This window comes from Coffea eugenioides, chromosome 8 (assembly GCF_003713205.1).
Source record: "Coffea eugenioides isolate CCC68of chromosome 8, Ceug_1.0, whole genome shotgun sequence".
Lineage (NCBI taxonomy): Eukaryota > Viridiplantae > Streptophyta > Magnoliopsida > Gentianales > Rubiaceae > Coffea > Coffea eugenioides.
Window position 1 is genome coordinate 1,647,075 of NC_040042.1, and position 17,310 is coordinate 1,664,384.

Below are 17,310 nucleotides of genomic sequence, written 5' to 3' on the forward strand. Positions count from 1 at the left end.
CTCTGAATTTACAAGACACTGCAGAGGTACTATTTAATAGGTCCTTTATTTAAGAGGTACAATTTACACTTTTTATCCTTTATTATGCTGATAATTGATTTTAATAGGTCCTCCAGAACCTGGTATTCGAACTTCTCAGTCTGCAAACAATAATGCTAAACTATCTTATACTGAGTCAAGTAAAAAGTTAAAAGAACAGATTTCTTCATTCTCAAGTTTTGAGAAAGGTAGATTACATAATTCATTTCCAATGTATTGTTTACAGTCAGATTATAAGCATTATTGTATTTATGCAATGATCTACTTTCAATTTTTAAACGCAGGATCTGCATCTAACTCTGAGACAAAGCATACGTGTGTAACTTCGACACAGAGTGCAGGTCATTTAGTCTTCAAAATGCATTGTGATTGCCCTTCCTTATATATAACCATCAACATTATCATTAGCACTCATATTAATTAGCTTCTTTCTTATCAGATAAATCATTCATATGTATGAACTGCTACAAATTCTTGACAGAAATTGCTGAAGAAGCTTCAGGTCATAATTCTTCTTGCAACTTTTTTAAAAAAGTTCTGATATCATTATTTATAAGAATTTGATCCACTTTATCTTTAATAGATTTGTCAACCATGCTTCCAACATACCAAGTGTACCAGCTTCCCCACAGTGGCTCTGCTAGAACAAGGACAAGTAGAGGTTACTACCTTCAATCTGACCAATCATTACTAGCACGCATCCAGAAATTATGCTGATTCTACCTATGATGGTCATACAGGCTTTAATACCTCATCCAAACACATTGAATATCAGTATTGAATATCAGCATAACTGAGTCATTGACAAATTATCCAAATACCTTCATCATGTTTCCACTGGCATGTACATACAGGTTTTTATGTGTGATTCTGATTATATATAATTGAACTATTCAGCCACAAGACAATCATCAGTGAAACAAAAGAAAGCTGTCAGTAACAGAAAGAAAAAAAAAGAGGTATAGATTACAAACCATTACTTGTTGCTTTTCCAGATACTTATTTTCACTTTCAGTGTTTAGTTTGACTCAAGTAATTGGTAATTTTACAGCTAATCAAGTTGTTGATGGAGTTTATGCACTGCAGTTTATTAATGACAAGGCAGATAGATTACCTAGCAAACCTGATTGTCAATACTGTGGAGCAAAAAGGATGCACTCTGAGACACCTAATTTTTGTTGTTCTGACGGACAAGTAGTTCTACATGAAAATAACCTTCCAGACATTCTTATAGAATTATTTACTGGTCACTCTGATGAAGCTTTATCCTTTCGCACGTATGTCAGAACATATAACAATATGTTTGCTTTCACTTCCTTTGGTGTACACTATGATAAATCGCTCTGCAGGAGAACAAATGGTATATATACATTCAAAGTTCAGGGACAGACCTATCACTTCATCAAAGACCTTATTCCGCATGGAGGATCTGGACTATATCTGCAGCTGTATTTTCATGATACAGACCATGAGCTCCAAAATAGAATGGCAGTTTCTGAAAGATTAACAGAAACTATAGTACTGAGGATCATGGAACTGATGAAATCTAATCCATACGCATGCTTTCTGCGAAGCCTCAGAAATGTTCCAAATTTAGATTCATATCAGATAGTGCTGAAATCACATTCAGAAAATGATCAACGAGTATTCAACCATCCAACAACCTCTCAAGTTGCAGCTCTTTGGACAGAAGGCCAAAATTCAGAATCAGGTTATGCCAGACACATCCAAATTTATACAAAAGAAGGAAGGGATCACTTGGTGCAATATTATTATGGCTGTTACGATCCTCTGCAGTATCCACTATTATTTGCACTTGGTGAAACAGGCTGGCATCCTGGCATCAGAAGAGTGACCACAGAGAATCCAAAAAAGAGAAAAAGATGTATTCAGAAAACCAGAACTACTGCTGTTCTAACCAACTACAAATCTGCTGAAGAAATGATATCTGCTGAACAAGAAGGTAGTTCCAACCTCCAATGACTCATACATTAGTTATATGCAAATGACTTATACATTACTTACATACATTAGTTATCCATTACTTATACAATTAAACATGTGCACTGATTTATATGCAGAATATACTACTTTTATTGATTATATGGAGAACATAGATCACTTATATTTTGTCAATGTATTCACCTTCATCCAATTGAATCAATAACTTATAGCTTATGTATGTAACTTTCAGCTTGCAATGATCCTGAAAACAACAGTGAATCTGTGTCAATGCGAGAATATTATGCTTATAAATTGCAGATGAGAGACAAATATTGTCCAAATATACTCAACACTGGAAGATTACTTCAGCAGTATGTTGTTGATATGTACATAAAAATCGAAAGCCAGAGACTAGATTACTATAAGAATAAACAAGAATTTATAAGAAGAGAGGAACTACAAGGCGTTATGGATAGCGTCATAGCAGGTCAATGCCAAGGTTCAAAGGTAGGCCAGCGAGTGGTGCTTCCAGCTTCATTTATAGGAGGCCCGCGTGACATGAAAAGGAGATATGTTGATGCTATGGCTTTGGTACAGAAATTTGGTAAACCAGATTTATTCATTACGATCACTTGCAATCCTTCATGGCCAGAAATAAAGGATCATATGCTCAGAACAGATGAAGGACACAACAGACCAGATTTACTCACTCGAGTGTTTCATGCAAAGCTTGATATGTTGAAGCAAGAATTATTCAAAAAAGAGATATTTGGATCTGTTGCTGCTTACACCTATGTCATTGAATTCCAAAAGCGCGGTCTTCCTCATGCTCATTTCCTCATAATCTTGAAGCCATGTTCAAAGCTTTACTCTACAGATTCTTATGATCAAATCGTTAGTGCAGAGATTCCAGATGAGAGCAAAAATCAACATCTTTTCAACATGGTTCGTAGACATATGATTCATGGTCCTTGTGGCAAAAAAAATCCAAACAATGTCTGTATGCAAGGACAACATTAGAAAAAATGCAGAAACAATTATCCAAAGCCATTTTCTGATAAAACATTTCATGGGGATAATGCATACCCCACTTACCAAAGAAGGAACAATGGATACAAGATGATGGTTCGTGGACATGAAGTGGATAACAGATGGGTTGTTCCATACAACCCTTACCTTCTTGCAAAATTCAACTGCCATATAAATGTTGAAATCTGCTCTACAGTGAAAGCAGTGAAGTACATATATAAGTATATCTACAAAGGTCATGACAAGATCCATTTTCGAGTGAATTCAGACAGCTCTAATGACTCAAATTCTGATGCTAATTTATCTACAGTTGATGAAATCAAAGACTACCAGTCAGCTAGGTGGGTATGTGCAGTCGAAGGTATATGGAGGATATACAGATTCTTGCTATCTGAAATGCATCCTTCTATTATTCACCTACAACTTCACCTAGAAAATTGTCAGCCATTGAACTTCAGAGGAGATCAAGACTTACGCGATGTAGTAAGAAACAGATTTGCTAAGAGAACTATGTTAACAGAATTCTTTTACATGAATTCTAATGATCCTCTAGCTCAGAACCTCAAATGTACTTATAAAGAGTTCCCTGAACATTTTGTCTGGTATCCAGGAAGGAGAAAATGGGAGCCAAGAAAACAAAAAGATTCTATAGGCAGGATAGTGACAGCAAGTCCAATGGAAGGAGAACGATACTTTCTCAGACTATTCCTCACACATGTCAACAGTCCAACTTCATTTGATGATTTGAGAACAATAAATGGAGCTTATGTACACACTTTTCGTGAGGCAGTAATCTTGAGAGGTTACTTTGAGTCCGATAAGTCACAAGAACAATGTCTTGAAGAAGCAAGTTTGTATCACATGCCATATAGTTTGAGAAGATTATTTGCGACTTTGCTCGTTCATTTTCCTCCTTCAAATCCAAGATATCTTTGGGAGCAATTTGAGCAGCCATTATCTGAAGATATGAGCAACATTCCAGAAATATCAGTTGATCAGATTCGTTTGCAGGTACTATGTCAAATAAATGAGTTTCTCCAATCAATGGGAAACGACATTAATCAATACGCTTTAGTTTCAAATACCCTGTATTTTGATGCCTTGAACAAAAACACCCGTGATACAATAGCTGAAACAAGAATCTCTGTACCAGAGCATGACCTATTAGCAATTAAACAACTAAATGCTGATCAGAAAAAAGCTTTTGACATTATTATGAATGCAGTTTTTCTTCACAAGAAAGGGATCTTCTTCATTGATGGACCAGGTGGAACAGGAAAAACATTCCTCTATCGAGCACTACTAGCAGAAACCAGATCAAAAGGATACATAGCTCTTGCTACAGCATCCTGTGGAGTTGCGGCTTCCATTTTACCAGGTGGAAGAACAGCTCACTCAAGATTCAAGATACCAATTGCTGGAACACCAGATAAGCAATGCAGAGTTAGTAAACAAAGCTCATTAGCAAAACTCCTTCAATCTGCAATTCTTATAATTTGGGATGAAGCTCCAATGGCGCATAAGGCCTCAATTGAAAGTGTTGACAAACTTCTAAGAGATATAATGGACTCAAACGATTTGTTTGGATCAAAGGTCATTGTTCTTGGAGGCGATTTCCGTCAAGTCTTGCCAGTGGTAACAAAGGGATCAAAATCTGAATTTATTGATGCAAGCATAGTCAATTCGTACATATGGCCACAGCTACGTAGATTACATCTCACTGAAAACATGAGAGCAAGACATGATCCAGAGTTTACTCAATATCTACTTCGCATTGGAAATGGAATGGAGCCAGTTATCTTCAAGAATTCTATCCAGATACCTCCATCAATGCTGATAAGATATACAAATGAGGAACAATCACTGACTGCACTCATCAGGACAGTATTTCCAGATTTGAAAGCATTTTCTGACCAAAATCTCTCTGCAGTTAATCGTGCTATACTGACAACAAAAAATGACTTTGTTGATCAAATTAATGAGAGACTCATTGTACATTTAGAAGGACAACTCCAAGAATATATCAGTCGAGACAAGTGTATAGACAGCTCTGACCAGACAATCATGGAGGACTTGCTGAACAGTTTAACTCCAAATGGTTTTCCACCTCATAAGCTACTTCTTAAACCATATTGCCCTATCATGTTACTCAGAAACATTGATGCTCCTCAGGGATTATGCAACGGCACTAGACTGATATGCAAATCCTTGAGCTCCAATATCATACATGCGGTCATAACATGTGGTGAATTTGCTGGAAAAGAGGTCTTCATCCACAGAATATCTTTCAGAGTAGAGAACAGTTCAGACTCACCAGTACCATTTGAACGTATTCAATTTCCTATCCGGCCCTGTTTTGCTATGACAATAAACAAAGCTCAGGGACAAACGCTTGATTTTGTTGGCATATATTTGCGTGAACCAGTTTTTTCACATGGACAGCTATATGTAGCAATGTCAAGAGCAAAGAACAGTAGTTCTGTGAAAATTCTTATCAAACCATCCATATTTGATGATGAACAAGACTCGATTACTGAAAATATAGTATATACAGAAGTACTAGATCTAGCTTACCAGTAATTGCTCTAAGCATGTGCATACGAGTTATTTATCCATGTCCATAATCATATACCTCTTATAGTCTTCATTCTGTACTCATGTATTCTTATTACAAGTCACAGCAGGAAAGAAACATCATTCCATTCAGTGAGATAATCCCTGGACTACAAAACTGGACAGCTCTGGTTCAGGTTCTGGACAAGCAAAAGGCATTACTTTCAAAAGCCGGCAACCGATATCAGAAGCTGATATTAATTGATCAGCAGGTAATCGAAATTCTGAACTCCACTCTATATACTTTATTACTCAACCTTTATATTCAGATCAACACAACTATATTTGTTACCAGGGTACAACAGTTGAAGCAATGATTTATAAATCAGACATCGACTTCTTCAGAAACCATTTCCAACTCTACAAACGATACATTCTCTGCAATGCTAGAGTTGAGTACACACCATCAGAATATCGCAGTCATCCAAATCAGTGTACATGGTACATAGATAATTCTACTGTTGTTCAAGCAATAGATGAAGTCCAGCCACCTCAGATTCCAACTGTCTTCAGATTCTCGCCCTTTACAAAATTCCACCAGCACATAGATGATAATACAGATATAGGTAAGTCACAAAACCATGTCCTCAACTGCTAATATGCGTAGTCTTCATAACAGTTATAACTAAGCACATTCCAAAATCAGATGTCTTAGGCATTGTCGCTGAAGTTCATCCTCGAATACAGAGAGCTACTACTGCTACCAGGGAAGTAGTGATTATAGACAAAAGGTATGTAAAACCATCCATTTATTCTATACCAACTCTATACCATCACAAATTGATCAAGATATCCTTTTCTAACAAATTGTCACTTATCAATAAAACACAATGCAGCATGATGCCAGTGATTCTGACTCTGTGGGGTGAGCATGAAACAGATGAAGGCCAAACGATTGCAAATATCATTGACACAATGCCGCTCATTGTTGCACTTCGAATTAAAGTATCATCATATCACAGTGAGTGCATAACAAATTTCTGATGCTTCGCATGTTTAGTGACTTAGTATGTATTCATAATACTATGTACCTTACAACACATAATTATTGCAGCACTGAATCTCTCAACAAAATTTGGATCAAGCATTCTGGTTAATCCTCCGATACAACAAACTGCTGATCTCAAACACTGGTACTACTTCTTCTCATAAGTAATCATTTGAAAATATTTTCTATCAAATACATGCTAAACGTTACAAATGAAACTTTTATCTTGACTCACAAGGGCTACTGAGACACAAGCAGAAATCAAGAAACTGATGGCAGAAAAAGCATACCACAACCGAGCTAAACTTCTGCCACAACCAAGAGATGATGAGCTCACAACTATTCAAGATTTCCTTGCGTTTCCTACGGTAAATTGTACCCCTCAAGCTTTATCACCAAAAACATTTGAAAGATACACTTTGTTTTTTATGCCAGCTTCATCACTTGATTCCCTACTCTTGACCTCTTGTACCAATAACTCTTATTTTCATCCCTTTTTACTTCAGGATTTTTCATTTTCTTCTTAAACATGTTAAATATTCACATCTACATCTCAATTTCCTTATCAATGTAAGCTGAACAATAGTGACTTTAATACAGAAAAAAGCCTACTGGTTGCGTGGTACTCCAAGGTTACTAGACAAGAGCCAACGATTATGGTGTAATGCTTGTCCACAATGCCACAAATCATTCAGAGGAAAGCCAGCGTGGAAAATTGTTTGCACTTCATGCAACAAACAAGTAAATATTACTGCAAGATGCCGATTAACTGTAGAACTTGCTGATTATTCTGGAGTTTTGACGCTTGATCTTTATGACAACGATGCTCTTCAGTTACTACCTTTCACCTTATTGGAGATGCAAGACTTAGAAAACAAGGTAACAAATCGAATTTTTATATGCATTCAGAATACTATGAGTAAAAACTAAGTGTACCATATCTGATCAAAATCTGTTTATATTACTTTGACAGCATGAACTGAACTATGAAGCCATTGAAGAGGCCATTAACAGCACTGTGATAACATGCTTTGTGAAGAAAATGATAAACACCCATGCATCCACCAGTACTGAGAAATACTCAGCCATTATCCTGCACAAAACATCCATGGCAGAGATTCTATCACAAGTTTCTTTCACCATTGCTTGCTCAGAATCAAGCACAGAAGCTGCAATCACCACTCCACAGGCCAATGAAACTCCACTCGCTACTGCTCCAAAAGACACAAATGTGCACAGCAGTTTGCTATCAACTCTGAAAATCACAGAGAGCCCAACTAAAAAGCAACGTACCAAAGAATCTGAAAAGGAAGAATGAAACTGCCATATAGTACTTTTTGTTAGCAAATATTTTTGGACATCTACTAGCATTCCACAACTTTTGATTCTTGAACTTTGGCTCCTCAGCTTTCTACCCCTAAACTTTTTGTTGCTGAACCTCTACTACTCTTTATCATTTGTATAGCTACTGAACTTTTGATGCACTTTTGCTTAAAGATAGTTAGCTGAGCATTGTGGAACTGAAAACACCCGCTGTATTATGTATACTTATTGTAACTATTTTGCCTCCACTAGCTGTGTTTGAATTTTTTCTATGCTTGCAAATCCATTCCAATTTTACAATAGTTTATTCCTTTCACCTTCATTTGAAAAAAAACTAGAGCACAAACTACAATCAAACCGAGTATTAACAAACCATGAAACACAAAAACATTTCCACTACCTATGAACTTCATGCAACTAAACTTCCTCAACACAAAATCTAAACAGAAACTTTTACATATAATACAGTACATCACAACTGCAAACAATTCCACGATACAAATCATACAGATCAATGAAAACATACATAGCACTGCATTACAAATTTCTTCCACACGCATCAGAAGAGCCACTCATCGCACTTTGAACTGCTTTCCTCTGTTCTTCAACTTCTACTTCCATACGACGAGCAATGATTTGAAGAAATGGAAGGTGTCCAATATCTCCTAATGCACTTTCCAGCACACGAGCCTTCTCTGGATGTCGATAAAAAGATTTGAACAACTCATATATCTCATTCCTAAGTAAAATATTATTTGCTAAAAGCCGATCTGCACCACTTAAGATCCCATTATCTCCACTATGCCCTGCCAAGTTTCCCAACACACCACTTATTGATACTCGATTGAGCATAACTTCAATATCTGGATGCAAATCACGTAACACTGCAATACGATTATGAGTATAATCCATCTTCAAGTCACAAAGAAGTACAAAAAAATCACTAATAAAGCATACAAAAACCTATAACAATACAGCAACTAAATAACCAAATCACAAAACTAACGCATTTATACACATCAGCGACATCACAGAGCAAAAAGAAACAAATACAAAAAACAGAATGACACTATACACATGTGAACTAAACAACACTGACAAAAAGATATGTGCCACACAAAAAACTACTGTATTCACGTGAATTCTTTTACTCTGTCTCCAAACCAAAACAAAAAGAATCAGTGGTCAAAAACAGATGTCAACCTGTCCAACATCAATTTCCCTGATCATATTCTTTCTCCATCTATAATCAAACATACCAGTCTGTTTAGTCTATCAACATTTACCCGAAATATCCTACAACTATTCATTGTTGATTCATTTAAAAATCTGATACATCACACCAAACAATTAAAAATATCAAATAAATCTTCTTCATTTTATTATCCATTCAATCAACTTTTAAATTTTTAAACACCTCCATATATTTTATCTATCATTCATTAAACATTCGACTCTTGTCAAAAACTGCAGATTCAATTCGTATTCTGTTTCAAATTTCCTACAAATTTTCATTGAACAATAATTCACTCTACGCTGGTTCCAAATCTCATACATGCGATGGAACATATGAACATATCGCACAAATATCCTTCATTTTATTATGGATTTAATCTACATATTTTATTCATGTTAATTGTATAAGTTATTATATAAGTTAATCTACATACATGATAATAGACCTAATCTACATATTTTATCCATGTTCATTAGCTCTGATACACCTAATAAAATTCTTTTAATTCATGTTAAAATTCCAAACAACTTCCCAAAAAATGCAGGCTACATTCGCATGAGTTATGACCAATCTAAAACCAACACATTGCAAATCTTAAATTTCCTCACAAATTTTCACTACATGCTATTGTACCACACTTCTACAAATAAAAACTTCAGTACTTCATAAAATACATACATATACATATCATGCTACTTTATGTAGCAAATAGAAGATCATGATATTCTCCAAAAACTCACAAACATTTCTTACTAGCTAAACACCATACGCTAAAAAGCATACGTCAAAAACCAACAATACACAAACCAAGAAACACATCTTCGCAAAGCCAAAACCTTCAATCAGTTTCGCCACCCAAGTCACTAGAAGATGGCGGACTGGGAAAGTAATATCTTTCTTCTAACACCTCCAACCTCATTCTACTAGCAATCAATCCCAAGATCGGATAGCCCCTTCCGACCCTAAACGCAGCCTCTAGAACCGACGCCCAATCATCATGCCTATAAAATTCCTTGAACAAATTACATATCTCATTTTTCAGCAAAACATTTGCCACCTGTGCTCGTGCAACAGGTTCAGCTGGACGATTCCGACACCCATTTCCCAAAGGATAAGCTGCTCCACGAACAACAGCCAGTTGATTCACCTCTTCATCCACCTCTGGATAATACAATTGAGCAGTCGGAAATCTCCCACTTCCACCCGCCATTTGCAAACGTTAACTATCTACAAACAAATACTAAACGTACACTTCTTACCAGTATCCCAGCTTCAAATATATAACCAAGAAACACCACTAGACACACGTGAATTTTCAGAACTGCCTACCGTCCTTCCACACAAGAAATTACACGTCTCATACTACCTACACATGCAAACAAATATCTACCATGCACACGTCAATACATCATAGATTCTGCTAACTTCATAACAGTAATATGCAGTAATATATATAAAAATATATATATAATATACAGTAATATACACTAAAAAACGTATATATATAATATACATGTATATAACAGTAATATATACCATACATATATACATATATACATTACAGATATATATAAATATATATAGATATATACTAATTAATATAAATAATAATCATCCATACACAAGTATGGCACATATATACAATCATATATAGATATATATACTCATACATACCACAATTGTACATATATACAAATATATATATAAATATATATACAAAAATATTTCCACCACTTATCCAATATATTTAACTCACAATATACAAATGATATTTCCACCGCTTAACCTGAAAAAAAAACTTACGCAACATATTTAACTCACAACAAATAAAAACAAAAATCACATAGATTTTACTCTTGAACTTCCACAAAAAAGCTACAAATACTCTATTTCATTAAAATTCTAAAATTATCCATTCAAAGCATTTAACCACACGTGCACAAATTGAAAACCAAATTTTTCCACATTTATCACCTACTACCCAGCGCCCGCGCATTGCGCGGGATACCCACCTAGTATATATATATATATATATATATATAGACACACACACACACACACATATGTATATACACACACACACACACACTCCCTTTGAAGTTAGTACACCAGAGCCTTGAGCCCTTCAGTACGGCAAAGACGAGACAAAAAATTCTTGCATGTACACTTGCAGAAGAACTCGAATGAAAAGCACCAAAGTTTCAAGTGCAACTCAACCAACTCCGACCCTCAAATCATTAATCATCTGTGTCCAGGTTCCTGCGAGAAAATCTATGGAACATACAAGAATAAACTCATCATCTTCATCATGTACGTCATAGCACTGAAGCTCCGGAAACACCAGCTTGGGCTGAAGTAGAATACCTTGTCATGATGATGTACTGACTGGATACTGAGCTAAAACTGTGAAACATTCATGAAACCGAAGGTTGCTCTGAAATGATGCAAAGACAGCCCCAGAGATTTGGCTTAGTTTCTCAACGAGGGTGTTTTCGCACCAAGATGAAGGATCTAATGAAAGTCACCGAGCTTCTGATGGTTGAGCCAATTGTTGAAGGTCATCAACAACCCTCATAGACTTCCAGTCAGATTCTTCTTTGGGTTGTCTCAAGGCAACAAAATGAAGGGCTCCACTCTGCACTTGGTAAATATGGCATGACCACGGATATGAATCAGGTGCTGACCAAATCTTTTGGTCTTCTAAAACTGTTTCCTCAGCAAGGGATTCTGCAATACAATATACAGCTTTAGGGTCTGGCTCCTCAAACCTAGGCACAGCAACACATCCAGGAGAGACATAGCCTGCAGGAGCACGAGGATGCCAAATCGAGACAGGAGTTATGTAGTCCTCCAGGCAATTCCTCCATACCTGCACCATAATATCCAAAAATTACTTATCAATTTCGCACAAGCAATAAAAAAGGATACATAGTTTGAAACCTTAACACAAGCATGAACAGGATTGCCAACTGAGAATGCTTGAGAAAAATCAATGTTCTGCTCATTGCTTAACCTGTGAACACTTGCATGCCATGACTTGTACACATAGCTTGATGTGTCAAATAGGAAGTCAAGGGCATTAAATTATTTTCTTCCAAGTACAAGGTTTGCCAATAACTAGATTAATAAATGTAAATCTGAACTCCTTAAAATGTTCCCACTACTTGATTGCTCTTAAGATGAGAAATCTATACCCAGAAAGAAATGAAAACATCCAATTCGTGTTGCTGAACGTCTGAAACGGATAAGAATATATTAGAAAACTTCCACGTTCAACTAGGGCTACATCAGCGTTTCATTGAGCTCAGTATGAGAAGCAGCGTGATCTGGTCTGGTCAGCTATGTCTCCACTGAACAAGCCAGAATTGGAATTCACACTGATGAATACTATGAATTTTTTTATTGCCTCTTTTGTGTTTGTGTTAGGGGAGGAGGTTCTAATCTGAAGGAGAAAGTACTAGCATTTACTTTATCCAGAGAAGGCTATTTCAGAGTATACATTTTAATAAGCAAATGAACATCAGAAAAACCGTGGAAACAGGAAACCAAATAGAGGTTAAGGCAACTGTTTTACACAAGATGACTAATCCTTGGATGAGTCATGCCAGGACAACAATTCTGCGATGACTCATCAGTGTTTGATTGAGCTAGGTATGAGAAGTTGAGTGATCTGGTCAGCTCTGTCTCCACTGAACGAGCCAGAATTGGAATTCGCACTGATGACAACAGCTTTTTGACTCTCTTTTGTGTTTGGTGTTAGGGGGAGGAGGTTCTAATTTGAAGGGGAAAACACTAGCACTTCATCTGAGGAAGATTACATTTCAGAGTATGCCTTTTAATAAGCAAACAAGTAAACGGACATCAGACATACTGTGGAAACCCGAATCTAAACACAGAGCAAGGCAACTGTTTTACCCAAGATGAGGAATCTTTGGATGAGTCATCCCAGGACAACAACTCTAAGATGACTCATCCTTCTGTATCCAATCCACAAACCATATGACCCTTCACTTTTTTTTTTCTTTTAATACCCTTGCAATGTGATAAATAAATCTGGATTGTTGGAAAAATATAAGATTGAGATTTAATGAAAAGAGAAGTAAAAGAAAATTGAGCTCATTAACAGCTAACAGAAATAAAAATATGCAACTAGCAATTCATTGCTGCTTGCAACATTGACCTATTTACTTCAAAAAGTACATTCAAAAGAATAGGGCATGCCATTTCTCAGAATTCAGTTAGTTTTCTACTAGCCCACAGATTTGGGTCAAGTTTGTTCAAGTCTTCTGAAGGTTCTTACCAGGTCAAATCCTACTGGAAGAGTGAAGTGTTTGTCAGAATAGTGATATACAGCTGAAACATTAGGAGGATGGCTGCCAGCACGAGCTATATCCCCAACTGAGATATACCTGAGGCAAGTGGAATTTCATTTGAGATTAACAGAAGCATTAAGACAAAAGTAACATTACCAGTAAAGGCAACTTGCAAAATTTTTAACCTCCCCAAGAATGTGATCCAGATAAAGTAAAAGACTATTCCAAACATGGTCAATTTATGCACACAACATGCAGCAGTCCTAGTTAGTTTCCAGAATTCATAGGATTATACTACTGTTTGGCTTGAAAATATAATTTCTTATTTTGCTCTTTGAGATTAGGACAATATTATAAAATATAATCAATAACGAGCTACAAACGAGAACAGCCATAGTTGTTGGATATGAATACGGAGAAACAAATAATCTCTAGCTGCTAAATTTCCAAATGAAACTCAATATGCTTTTACAACCTAGAACTTCACAAGATGCGCATACTGCATTAGACAGTCGAAGAATATCCACAGCACAAATCCACCTATTCTTTCTACCTGCCTTCCCTGCATTTTGCCTCACTTTACTGCATTCTCAACAAGAATCCTAATTATGTGAAGTGACGTTGCAAAATGATGGGAAGCAAAAAGTTGCATTCCACGGAGCTTTTAGAAGGCTGATCATGACAGGTATACTGTCTACTCAATGGTGAAGTCCAACAGTCAAGCACAAAGAAGTGGAGCCTTGGGGAAGAGGATGATAGCACTCCTACATCCACACTTCTAACTCAACTAATCTAACCTCTCAGCCTGACCCTTCAGTTCCCAAAGGAAGAGATAAAATATCAGGAATGATTCTGAAAACATTGCATTATAGAGTATGTTAACATTCTCCTAGCTTGGCTTCACTTAAAGAGGACGTTATGAGGATAAGCAGAAAGATGCTCCATCTCAAATTCATTATTCTTACATTTCCCTCGAGTCACGCACCAGATCCTATGGATGCATTGATTAGTATAAATCTTATGAGTTTCAGCTGGTTTATAATTTACATCCACAAGTTCCAATGTAACATTTATGTATTCTCTCATCTAAGACGTCATAAAAAGTCAAATTAGTTTCATGTGCTACCAGAAGTCCTAGCCTTTTAATAGAAAAAATCTGAGAAAAAGTTCAATGATTACCCATTGGGACAGACTGGTCGCCAAATACTACAAATTCCACCTTCTTCAGATTCCTGAGAGAAAAGGCATTTCATTTAGATAAGTTTGATAGTCACAACCTGTAGACATCATTATCTTAAGATTGACAAGTTTACCTTCTTTTGGCACAAGGTACATCGACCTTTTGATTCTTGTTCACTGCTCCACACCTTCAAAAAGTTCATACAGTGTGTGACAAGTTTACCATCATCCGAAGCAGAACCAGCTAAAGAGAGCTCTGTTGATTTGATCACTGATTTCAAGTGCATATGAGGATCACTTCCACCAGCTTCATTACGGATAGAACATACATGTCTCTGGATAGACGGGACCTGCAAATGGCACAGGCATATCGTATGAAATATGGTATTACTGTTTCCTAGTTAAAATTGATTGACTGCAAGATTTATGACCTTTGACATTTGGTTGCTCAGCTCTGAGTCAGTTCGCTTCCAAAACTTGCGCACCATGGAACATATACTTACAGCCTGAGGCTCTCTTTCGTTTGATTCTTCGGTATTGCACTTTATAACTCTGACAAAGTTCTCTGACCTCTTAAAATTCTTGAGATGGATAATTAAATGAGATGGTATGGGGAAACCAGCTTTTGCCAACTCCAATGCCAATATGTCTTCCCATGGCACATCCCACATGATCTTGCAAGGTTTTTTGTCCATCTTATCAGGGGAGGCACACTTCAGATGTAGAAAAAGCAGAGAGTATCAAATACAAGATGGCAACAAGAAATGTAGTAATTGACAAAGGGGGGAAAAAAGGAAGTATGAGAGAAAAATGAATGAATGAGGCATTTATCAACCTGTAGCAGCATAACACGTTTGTTAGTTACTAGAACAATCCGTTGGTAGGGCACCACAAAATGAGCCTCATACTGATCCGACCAAGCAAATTTTGATGGCTCTTTAAATATTTCAGTACATCCAAAATGTCGACTTGCCTCCGCAAGGAAAAGTACCATCTACAATGAAGATTCAATGAATCAATAATAAAATTCCATTTTTGATCTACAAACTGATACATGTGAGAATCTACCACACGTCCAAACTTATTTTTTTAGCTCCAGAAGAATATGTGGCATCAGTTTTGGAGATAATCATTAGCTTGGAAGAGGTTTAAGTAAATGTTTATATACTTGAATGCACTGCTACCACAAAACACAGTGCAGTTAATTTCGATTCTTCATCAGGAAAATGATGAGGTAAACATATCTCCATGCTTCAGAAGTTGGCCAACAGTCCCAAAGTTATTATTTCCCTTCTGCAAGGCCTTTGGTACTGACAGAAGGCCAATGCCTCTACATGTTGTGATTTTTGTGAACATATTTAGATCCAAAAAAACTACTCAATGAGATGTAAGGGAGATGTACTTGAAACAATAACCAGATAAACAAATTGACATCTATAATCACAACAGTTATAGCTACCTGACCAACAGCTTCTCTCCTGCAGTACTCTCTAAGTACATTGTCAGAATGAATAGCCCGGGGGTTCCTTATTCTCTGGAAAGAGGTCTTGTTTTGGAGAATATCCAAGCACCTGGAACAGCTTGCACCTATTCCATCAACAGTCAACGAGACAAAGTCTAATGCTCCACTGACTGGCTGTACAATGAATCCTAAGAAAGCTTGACCCAGCCCATGAGCAAGGCCAAGAAGACCATTTTCTCTAGCACTTTCCACAGGCTTTCTTAAAACCCCTGAAACTCCAAAAGCAACTCCTTGTGCAAGAGCTTCTGTTCCCTGAATGATTCCATCACCAACACCACCTATCCTTCTTGACCAAACCTGATTAAATTTAAATTGTTTCTTAGTTCAGAATTGCACGCAGTCAAGCCACTAATAACAAAAAACAATTAAATTGACTACCTGCTTTGAACGCAGTTGCAGAAACTGTCCATCTGTAGAGAGCTCCGCAAAACCTTTGCTAAGAGAAGCTAAAGTTGAACTTGTCATGCCGAGGACATCCACCGAAAAAATCAAATGCAATGGATTATGAATCAAATCTCTCCACAAACGATTTGTAATGGCAGATACGACAGAACTTTTTCTCATGAATCTGCCTCTGCGTATCAATTTTCTCAGATGGATCTGAAATAGAAGTATGAAGTAAAAAATGTTTAAAATTGTCAGCCATATCCCTTTATTCAGTTCTAATAGCAAATTTCATCAATCTGCCAATCCAAGGGGAGTTCAACAAGTCATTGGTAAAGGAAAGCAGTTTTAAGGTTTCATATAATCGCTTCATGAGTTTGTAAGGGGAATTTTGCACATTATATACATCTATGTCAAACGTTATTATGTTTGTCTATACAAATAGAAAAACAGGGCAAAGTGCAGCCACTAACATTAACAAGTTTGTCATTTTGGTCACTGAGTAATATTTAGTCTCATTATGGTCGCTATAGAATGTTTGATCTTCTGATGCATTCTAATTTAAGTTATACACATTCTGTGTGGCAAATTTTTGTCAGATCATTCCTTAATTGTTTTTACTTCTTATTTATTCTCTGTCCCTTCCTTGGGCGGTGGCTGCATAGGATTAGCATTTCAGGGAGGAAGAGGGAAAAGAGACAAGTAATGAACACACGAGGAAAAAAAAAATTGAGACAAA

General features: G+C 36.6%; 3 protein-coding genes across 3 annotated transcripts in view; 2 read left to right on the forward strand and 1 right to left on the reverse strand.

The window, feature by feature from the left end:
- The first annotated feature begins 3,102 nt into the window (after window positions 1-3,102).
- Window positions 3,103-5,592, forward strand: LOC113779417. The gene has a single exon (XM_027324991.1). The coding sequence runs from the start codon at window positions 3,103-3,105 to the stop codon at window positions 5,590-5,592; it is 2,490 nt and encodes an 829-aa protein (XP_027180792.1).
- A 77-nt stretch (window positions 5,593-5,669) lies between these two features.
- LOC113779418 (replication protein A 70 kDa DNA-binding subunit B-like) lies at window positions 5,670-7,931 on the forward strand. The gene is made up of 8 exons (XM_027324992.1): window positions 5,670-5,837; window positions 5,921-6,191; window positions 6,245-6,356; window positions 6,462-6,586; window positions 6,680-6,758; window positions 6,852-6,981; window positions 7,214-7,492; window positions 7,587-7,931. Exons 1-8 carry the CDS (start codon window positions 5,670-5,672, stop codon window positions 7,929-7,931), a joined length of 1,509 nt encoding a protein of 502 aa, XP_027180793.1.
- A 3,384-nt stretch (window positions 7,932-11,315) lies between these two features.
- LOC113779113 overlaps window positions 11,316-17,310 on the reverse strand; it is a 51,200-nt gene continuing 45,205 nt past the window's right edge. The window contains exons 57-64 of the mRNA XM_027324562.1: window positions 16,566-16,787; window positions 16,125-16,484; window positions 15,501-15,659; window positions 15,097-15,378; window positions 14,800-15,015; window positions 14,666-14,718; window positions 13,474-13,582; window positions 11,316-12,042 (exon numbers count right to left, since the gene is read on the reverse strand). Of these exons, the coding sequence (XP_027180363.1) occupies window positions 11,695-12,042; window positions 13,474-13,582; window positions 14,666-14,718; window positions 14,800-15,015; window positions 15,097-15,378; window positions 15,501-15,659; window positions 16,125-16,484; window positions 16,566-16,787 (1,749 nt within the window). The 3' untranslated portion in view covers window positions 11,316-11,694. The remainder of the gene's footprint in view (window positions 12,043-13,473; window positions 13,583-14,665; window positions 14,719-14,799; window positions 15,016-15,096; window positions 15,379-15,500; window positions 15,660-16,124; window positions 16,485-16,565; window positions 16,788-17,310) is intronic.